This window comes from Loa loa (assembly GCF_000183805.2).
Source record: "Loa loa unplaced genomic scaffold supercont3.27, whole genome shotgun sequence".
NCBI classification, from domain to species: domain Eukaryota; kingdom Metazoa; phylum Nematoda; class Chromadorea; order Rhabditida; family Onchocercidae; genus Loa; species Loa loa.
The window spans coordinates 371,527-381,984 of NW_018108207.1; the positions used below are offsets into that span (position 1 = coordinate 371,527).

Here is a 10,458-nt window from a genome sequence, read left to right on the forward strand (position 1 = left end):
TATATATATATATATATATATATATATATATATATATATATATATATATATATATATATATATATATACCTGGTAGCGATTATTTTTTTTTTTAATTCACAATATGATGTATTAATTATGGATAAACAAGAAAGTCAATTTGATGAAGATGTAATATGTATTAGTAGGCTGAACCTGTAAACCATATTAATAATATCTTGGCAAATGAATACCGACTTGTAAGTACTCAGTGGTATCACTGATTAGATTCTCAACTATAAATGACTCAGTGCCAAATTAATAATAGTATGGAATGATTTTAAGAAAGTCACTGCATCTTGAACCTTAACACTTACATTTTTCCAGTTTAAAACTTTTACCTCTGCAATTTTAACTAATGCTTATCAGTTTTTTGAGGTTAAAGAAAACTGTATCCTCGAACAAAATTGCAATATGTACTTTAGAAAAATTCACTTATGGGTTTGGAAAGTAGAAATCTGAAATATGAATATGAATGTGGAAAACACTCATTATATCAACAAATTTCCATATGATACACATTGCATCGTAATAACGATTCAATGGAAAATTATTTGTGATCATCGATAAGACTTCATCAGTGATAATTTATTCACAAATATCTGTGTTGAAATAATGTAGTTAGCCTGAAAATCAGGCCGGTAGAGTTGCAGAGAACGCAAACTCTTGATATGCCTGTGACTAAGAGAAAACAGTTTGGTAAGGTTAGATAAATTACAAAGTAATTTTATGATTAGATTCGAACCAGACGAGAAAGAAAAGACAGATGAAGGAAGTTACGAAAATTCAGTTCCGTTGTTATTGAGAAGTGGAGGGAATGAGCAGAATTTCAAAGCAAAAGGAATTAATTAGAGATGATTAATTTTCACATTTCGTTGGTTGACATCGCATAGTGACCAAATTTGCTTTAAATTTTCTCATCTGTTTAGAAATTTTTATTGCCTTCAAGAATCCTTTTGAATAAATAATAAATATTATTATTAGAGTGGTTATATATATAATTGCATACAACGCACGTGTGTTAAATTTAAACCCATAAAATAAGAAGCAAAGTTTAAAATAAACTAAAAGATATCATACAGCTCAAGCTAATACTAAAGAATATATTTTGAAATAATACATAGATTGATTGGCAAATGCATTTCCTGTAAGCATGCTTGCTTATCAAAGTTCTCTTCTTTTTTTCTCTTTCTTCCCTTTCCGTAAGGTTCAGTTAATAATCACAGATCCTTCAGGCTATCTTCTCAATTTTATTGGCATGTGTCGTACGTATTTTTATAAACGAAAACCGTTTTCGTAAATCTTTTATCATGATTTTTTCTATCATATATAAGTTCGAACTAATTATATTAAAGGTCTGAGTATCGAAATATGATCTTCCATTAAAAAGAAGCATCCCTATTGAATAGCGGTAAAACTGAACTAGCAAATACCGAAGACAATGCAGTGATGAGAAACACCTGCATGTGATACTCAACTGACAACTTATAGGTAAATCAGTTGTGATACTGTGGAAGCATTATAAAAGAACAATATGAAAGTGGTAACACTATTAGAGGACGAAATGATTTCTTATCAATTTCTTTTATTTGTACTATGTTTTCAAATAAAGGCTAAACAGTTTAAAAGATTCAGTTAAAAAATTAAGACGAAATAAAATGTGCAGACAACACCAGACTTATTAAAACCGTGTGTAACAAATAGCTAGACGTAAAAATAAGTTCTCGACATATCATCACATGAAGTTTAACACTACCTATTGCAAATAGTGATAAAATGCATGCAAAATCCACACAACAGTGATAGGTTGCATTAAAAGGTTACACTAAAAGAAATGACAAAATTATTGAACAAAGAATTGAAAGAGAGATCCATGCTGATAAATTAGCCTTTGTAAAGTGATGCAGAAATAATTAAGAGGTATGGGTACAATAGCAATAGGATGGATTGATTCGATTCTCGCATAATGAAAATAAATAGCTAAGTCCTAAAGGACTCATAAAGTAAACCCGCTGAAAAGATGAATCCAAAATACTACAGAATTTTGAATTTCTTTTGAGAATCAACGGTGAGAGCCACGGAAATGAAATTTCTTCATCATCCTTTTAAAGGACGGATGATAACGGACTACGATTTCTTTACATTAGAGCCAAAAAAAAAAAAAACAATGAGAAAGGCGGACGAGGAGAGTCACTTCAGTAATCCCCAAGTTTTATTTCAAGTTTAGGGCTTAAGAATAAGGTTTCAATCACCGGGCTTGAAAAAGTAGATGAATTGGTGCAGTTGGTAACACAATCAGTTCTTATCCTTCTTCCTTTCATCATCTTATTTCCCTTTTTGTCTTTCTTGTTTGTTGCCTGGTTGCTTCTTTTTAATCTGCCTGAAAAACATTTCACTTTTAGGCTTGCATCAAGACTTTAACGTCTGGGACATCTATGATATTGTGTAAATTGTATATATTTAACTGGAAAGATAATTATGTAACTTCTAGCTGTAACGTCCTAGCAAAGGAGGTTCTTTTATGAATAACTGTAGCACAAAAATGTACTATTTTTCTGAACTTCGACAAGCTAGCGATAAAAAACTTAGTCTTAGCTCTTTTATATAAAGCCATAAATTACTGCTAGTCTGATGAGTGACTGTATACAGAAATAAAAAGCCGGAAAATAAATATAATTTTCTTAGAAATTTGGTATCAAGAAATCTTTATTTTTTGAGTGATTTCATAGTTGGAATTATCCATCTTAGAATTTCAGATTTTCGACTTTGCTTTTCCTTGGAAATATTGCTGTGGATAAGTGAATGAATAAGTGGGACATAGGCAGCTTTACTTTAATTATGCTTAAAAAAATCAATGTATAACAGGGGAATCAATATATAACAAGGGAACTCATCTGGAAAAAGTTGCCAAAAATTGTCTTGTTCTCAGTTCCTAACGCTTTTTGTGCATCAATCAATTAAGTCTAATTACTTTTGCTGCATTACTACAGTGAAAGGCGTTGTCCACATACGGATTTTATCCTCTTTGGAGAAAAAAGTTAATTAAAAAAGCAGAAGAAAGAGAATAGACCTTTATATGCTTTTCTTATGCTTATTTTCCATCAAAACTACTCACTAGGTAAAATGGTACATAGGATGGCTAACGGTGCTATTACCGTTTTAATAGATTTATGGCCCTGCGGGTGATGACGAATTTACTTCCCTTGCAAGTGACATCCTGGTCGCTAATGTAGGATCCTCTCATTTATAACTAAGTATTTTAACTTTTCCAAGTGTTCCCTGATGATGTTTGTCCTGCTATCATGATTCATTAAAAATCTAGCTAATTTAACAATCAATGAAACAACCAACTCTGGCCACACGAACCAGCAATGGTCTCTGTTCTCATTTTTTTTTTGTTTTTTTGGTTCATGGATTTTTTCCTCTTTATATGTAGATTTAATAGCCTACTCGCATTGTTTTGGCTCACATTGTTCCGCGCACTTATTGCTCAGTATTTTTTTTTAAAGACGAGAATTTGTCAGGCAAAAGATGCACATAATTTAAAAGAATTGCTTCCTAATTTTTAAAACTGTTCCAAATACTTCTGGAAAAGATATTCTTGAGACATTCGTATCGTATCGGATTATTTACGGACAGCTCACTTGCCCACGTCCAACACCCAGTATTTTGAAATGATCCTGTCCATCGATATTATTCATTGGTTACCAAGCTCCGCAACGAGTGTATTAGCGTAATAGTGCATTAATAATTTCAAAATAAAGATAATTTTTACACAAAATTTTTAATAACAATAAGATTGTTAAATCTGAAATAGACTGTATTCCATTATATATCGAGCAAAGTTAAACATTAGCTGTCGTGTGGTTTTGAAGCGCATATCCATTTCTGACAAGTTCTCTTCAGTAAAATGAAATCAGTTTCAGGTTTTTAGTTTTGTCAGGGGAAAATTGGTTTAAAAATTCGTGTTGACTAAATAGAACTGAATGAGGAAATTGTTGCAGATGTGCTTGAATTTTTGCACACTTCCATGAGCGTCAGGAAAATCAGAAGAATAAGGTTTTGTTGAATTTGCTTGTTTGTTTTATTGCTGTATTAAATGATCGCACAAACTCTAGAATGCTTACTACAGAGTTGATAACATGCTTGATTCATTTGTAGAACTTTCCGGATACATTTTATTGTTTCAAAATCTTTGCGTTTTTATTAGCAAAAAATTAATTATAAATAAGATTTAGCCTTTGTTTTGCATTACCGTGATCTGTGATGTAAACTTTGTTACCATGATTTTGGAATAAAGCGAAATTAATCAACTATTAGATGGCAGAATTATATGGACTTAAATCTATGCAGGGTTCCAAACTTGAATGAGACATACGTCTCTTTTGATAACACCACCTTTTCATAAAAAGTAAATTGTAAAAATATGGTTCAGTTTAGTTTCTAATAAATAATACCTACGGTACTTAACGTTGCGGTGGAAATTTTCTTTCCAACATTATCTCGATTTGTACTAAAGATGAGCTGTTCTGTAATTCGGGAAGAGTCGCGAAAATGTGTTTATTTATGCATTCATAAATGCTGGAAAAATGGGTTGGAAGAGATTAAATTGTCTATTAGGATAAAGTAGATGGGGGGAGTGAAGATTTAGGACGATCTTTTGGGATGATGACGAAAGCTTTCAGCACTGCCTTGCATTCCATTTTGAAAATCTCGCGCAAAATGAATGATAAATTCTATCTCCTCCCCTTAGAAATATCGCAGAATATAAGTCCTACATTCCAGATGCTGCCTATTTGCCATATTGTCAAAATTGTCCGCATTTGGAAAACCTGGAAGTTCGTTGCCAATTAAATTTCATGACCAAAATTTTCAATTTTTATTAATTAATGATATAATTATCGTTGTTTCTAAACTCACACAAATATAACAACTGTTTTTATATTTTTAACTTTGCTATTTCGTTTTATAACATTTTCTTGAATCAATTTTTGTTTGAAATCTCCTGAAGATCCGAAAAAGAAACTAACTTTGTTTTCTTAGAAAATAGAAGACTTTATTCTTTTTTAATATAAGTAGCTGATTTCAAATTCTCAGATTTGACCATCGATCAGTTCTTTCGTCTTATTCAATCTAATTCCAGTCGACATGGTTCCATGACAGGCTTCCCTAAAAAGGCTCACTGTATCAATCATTAATCAGCCTTTCAAATCTGTTCAACTATCAGTTTTTCATTTTGGTTCGAACCCTTATTTTTTGGAAATTAAGTGTTCAGAAAGTGGTGGTGCCCGTGCATGCAATGAATATACGTTAATATGGGTTCGAGCATTGCCAAAGTGTCAGCATCAAAATGAAATTTTCAAATCAATTTCCTTTCATAAAGTTTTATATTTTATAACAAATAAAAATACTGAACAACATTGCAAAAGTTCAGAAAAGAGATTGGAAAATGGGCGATGAACTCACTTCCAGAAATTTGTCCGTATCAGAAAAACTCTAAGAAATGGATTTAATTAAAAAAAAAAATGCAGCTCTCGGTTCGTATTAGTGGATAGATTTTTTTTTTTGCAAGATTTATAGGCATATTAAGTATCTTATATGGAGAATGGAGGGGCGGAACAACAATTGGATAACAGAAATAATCGAAAATCCACATATAGACCGTCATCAGTTTACATCGAAAATGGCAAAACGGTATGGTTTTTGTTGAAAATAAGAGTACTAATTTAATCCATCGAAATTCTAACTTCTATATTTTGCAAATTCCTTCCCAATAATTAAGTCCAGAACTTGGCTGAAATTGCGTTCAAACCGACAATCTAGTTTTTGTAGAGAACAAAATATTAGGTTAATTTTTTTTAGGTGACCGAATTGTTTCGCTTATCACCGGTAATTGTGTTTTTACTTGGTTTTGTGCCACCAATGACTGGTGCTTTTGCAGCTATAACCACAGCTTTAATTTTTCACAGTGAACAAATTAGCAATTACAACTGGCAATGCGGGGCAAGCATACACTCATATTTCTAAAATTTGATGGTTTTTTTGATATTGATGTTTCAGTTTTCGGAAATTTCCAAATCCAAATTGATTTATATTGAGTATTTAAATAATAGAGCAAATGCACGAATTTGCAGAGGGCCAGACTGCCATCACTTTCACGAATAATAAATTTACCACTGGAACGGTTACTTTGGCAGTTTTTGGTGTTTGTACACACACCTGTTCGAATCGTTGAATTATTCACTGGTTGTAAGTTTTTGTAACTAGACCTTGTGACAAAAATTGAGAGGTAAATTAGATTTTAAAACTAATCGGAACTGTTTGATATTTCTTTTCTTCTGTATGAAATAGAGAATTTTTTATTCCCAAATTATTATTTTAATTTAAACTTCTGTTTGCAGTTTGTCGCTACGGACGTTTAATGGATGTGAACTATCGACATAAACGGTTTTATGAATTTGCTCGATATGTATATTTTTATGCCGGCAATGCAGAACTGTTCTTTATGATTGGTTTGTCGTTACTTGGTGAACGTGAAAACATTCGTAAGTAATTTCAAAAATTTATAGTACAGATGTTATCCAGGAAAGAATCCTGTCCCTTAAATCCTATAATTAGGGTGAAAGCAAAATGAATGAATCCAGCATCTCTGTTCACAGCATTGAATTTCATCTGATGAGACTGAATACATTAAATGTATACTTTGCTCTTCAGATAGTTTCTTTAATTCTTGTAATTAACAAAGTTGTTTTTCCAAATTTGTTTATTTATTTCAGAGGTCCATGTTATACTTTTCTACATATTTGGATTTTGTGGCATTAGTTTTTTCACGGCAAATCTTATTTGCCATCGACATTCACTATATTTCCTTCCTCCATATGTTAGTTGCTTAAATTCTGTGCATACGAAAACGGTCCATGTGTTAAAACTTTAATTTTTGCTATGATGAAATCAAGTCCCCTAAAATTGTATGGATTTCAAAATCAGGTAAATCAAAACAAAAGTATTAGAATCCCTACAGACTTTATCATTCCGCTTACCCTTTAATTTTCACGTTGCTAAAGAAAATTTGTGGAGGGTTCAATTTTTGATGGTATTTCACAAACAACGTAGACACTGCGTGTCACAGAACGGGGGCCTTTTTGCACCTCCGAAAGACGCATGATGTTTATAGGCCCAATAATTTAAATATCTGCATACAACTTTAACAATGCTTTACAATGCTGTTACCTGCCAACTGTTAGCATAAATGATGCTCAGCTGATTTTGAAAATTAAACTAAAAATAAACTGAAGCATAAGAGTTAATATTTTTGATAAGAGTCAATATCAATATTTTTGTAGGGTCGTCTGTCATATTATTTGAAATTTGCTTTCTGCACTATTTATTTGTTATCTATTCCTATTTTGCTAACCTCTTTCTTATTGTATTGGAAAGTCTGTGTTACAGCTGGTAAATACTTTTTCTGCAGTTGGTGATAAAAATATCATTAGCGTTTTTTGCTGATAATGCTCTGAACCTATTTTCTTTTTTAGTATTAGCTTGCATTTCTCTACAGTAACTTTAGTTTGAAAAATGCGAAAAAGTTTTAAAGCTTTTTGATCGAAATAGTTGAAATTATTGAATGATTGGTGCAAAAATCATAGATATGAACTGGAATATATTTCTTTTCTTTCATTTCCTTTACAAAAAAAAAAAAAGTAAGCTGCAAACTTTACTTTAACTTATTTTTGAAATGTAATTTTAGCGTATGAAGTATTTGCGATATGTGAATATGTTGGTGTCTTCTTAAATATCGCTTACCACGGCTGTGCATTTTACGATATTCGATATAAAGTGATATTTAGTGTCCGCCTAGTCGAAGCAGCGGAATTTTCATGAAACTACCCAAATGCGATCAACCGATGTAAAAAATAAGATATGTTCAAGTAATGCAACCTGATCATTAATATTAGCGGCAATGAGAATATGGATTTCACTAAAATTTCCGAAAGTTTTCAGCGTTTTTTTGAAGACCACGGAAAAACTCTGAAGAAGTGAGCTTCACTTTTTTTGTCCGGAAAAAATTGTATAAATATTTATATTGTACTTGTTTGGCAGTAAAGCTTAATTTGAATATTTTTCTGTTTGCCTATATGGTGAAAAAAATCCCATATTACCTAAAAAATGTTTATTGTCCGACTAGCTCTTTGTTACTAATTACTGCCATTTGTTCTTATAATCGTTTCATTGGGTTTTTGGGTAGGCCAAAAACTGGAAATGACTAATTATATCTTGTAACTGACTCCAAAATAAAATGCAACTGAAAGTAATCATCCCATTCTATTTACTTCACAACCAGAAAAAAATGTCTTTCCCTCCATTCTTTCGTAACTTATATAATACCAGCTTCTTAATTTAATCAACTCCAGTTAGTGAAAATTTTTTTCGATTTGGTAAGTAAAAAAAATTTGAAATTTTGTTAAAATGTTATTTCCTTGCATTAGGAAGTATTGACGTTAGTCCACGTTTTATCAGCTTGTCGTGAATTTGTAACCTTCATCTTTGTCTTAAGTAAGCTGCCTTATTAATTATTTTGAAGTTTTCTCGGTAGCTCTGAATGCCAGAACACATTCGTTTAAACACATGATCCGTCTTTGATGATTTTGTCACAGCAATTTAATACGGGATTACTAAGGCCGAAGAAATCCCGTGCTTCTGTGACAACGATATCACGGTAAATCCCATACATCCCATTTATAGGTTATAAGTCTTGAGAACTCTCGAAAGAGGCGAAGTGCTAATTGAAGTTTCAAAATGTCAATTGGTTCAAATTCTGTTGAGAACAATGAAAATGTTTCAAATGAGCTGTCGCATATGTACCGAAATGAATAACAACGATTTGATGTTTCGCTTGGAAAATTTGTAATATTTCCTTCTCTGCGAAGAAAAGTAATCACAAGCAGAATATGCGACACCTTGAAACTCAAATCATAGAAAATGACTTGAGACAGGTTCGGTTAGCAGACGTACCCTGAATTAGCACTCTTAAATCAAGGTCGAAATACAGCTTCGATCGATGGATGATACTACACATACATGTATACATCCATACACACATGCATATACACAGATACATACACACACACATATAGATACAGACTCAATAACGAACTGCACGGCACTACTGCTTCAACCATTGGCTGCTTGCTCGGTAAATTCAATTTTAAATACGAACTCAATGGAAACACTTCCGTGCAGACACATGTCTTACGACGGCTGATGGGTGCTTAACACGTGTGTGTCTATGTATATATATATATATATATGCCTGTGTCTGTGTGTATGTATCTGTGTATGTTGTTCATTCACCGCGGCTTAACGTTATAAGGAGTGCGTCACAGGTGCAGTACAAAAGGAGACATCAACGTGCCATGTTCATTTTTACACATTCGTTTATGTTGCATCATTGCTTATTAGTACAGGGAACCACACTGCGTGGAAAGGGAGAGGTACCATAAAGCGAATGTCGCCCACTTGTGGCATTAGAGATCGTTGAGTTATGGGAACCAAATAACCTTCAATATGCTTGAGAAAGATTGCCTTTAAAGGGTGGTCTCACTGCCGGCTTGAATGAGGTGACATCTGCATGTTTCCCTAATAAACCATCGTAAACAAGTTTCTTTCCTATGCGAGTTGTCAGGAAATAATCAGGTCAAGTTAACTTATATATGCCGCAGAGTTCGCTTATACTAACATTCCCTGCATCAGTTGACCATTCATATCAACAAACTTGACCAGCCTAATTATTCTTCTAAGTGTTGGTAGGAAGGGACTTTGCCCTTCCTCAGTTTTGTTAGGCTTAACTGATATCTCCATGACGTCCAATAATATTCCGATCACTTTTAACAGCTGGTCAGATTACTGTCGGATAATGGTTGCCTGAAAGTCTTTCTGCTCTTTTTTCTCAAATCTTTCTGCTTTTTTTTTATGTAAATGTTGTTCATTTCCAACCATTGGTATATATACTGAGAGAACAGAGCAATACGGCTGTAATCTTTAAACGATTGTCAGAGAATGAATGTCTTGTATTGTTAGCAAGTGGGTTGATGTATCTTCCGATAAAACGATCAGGAAATCAGTGGAGTAAAGATCTGAGAATGAAGAAAATATGCAAATTCTTGTATTAAAAAGTACTGTTGCTCGAATTTCTGATTACATTTTATCAACTTTGCTGAGTCGTTATAGTCTGAAAGCAGTATTATATCATACTGTTTTGTAAGGCGTATAAATGAGGTATCTGGTATTTGTGTCAGCAATATTGATACTCTATAAATATTCTCCATAATATTAATATGCTTGATCAGGTCGTATCCTAAATATCGATATATTATAACTGATGTTATATGAAATATCTGTTCTAATTTTTATAAATGTTTTTGACATTTCTATTAACCCATT

The 10,458-nt window shown here is 32.5% G+C and overlaps 1 protein-coding gene across 1 annotated transcript; it reads left to right on the top strand.

Annotated features, from left to right (window-relative positions):
• Window positions 1-5,616: 5,616 nt before the first annotated feature.
• Window positions 5,617-7,952, top strand: LOAG_00567 (hypothetical protein; the record flags this gene model as incomplete). The annotated part of the gene is made up of 7 exons (XM_003136107.2): window positions 5,617-5,712; window positions 5,881-6,021; window positions 6,153-6,267; window positions 6,420-6,563; window positions 6,795-6,898; window positions 7,362-7,470; window positions 7,766-7,952. The coding sequence occupies 7 exons, from the start codon at window positions 5,617-5,619 to the stop codon at window positions 7,897-7,899; spliced, it is 843 nt and encodes a 280-aa protein (XP_003136155.1). The 3' UTR covers window positions 7,900-7,952.
• Between the last annotated feature and the right edge of the window lie 2,506 nt (window positions 7,953-10,458).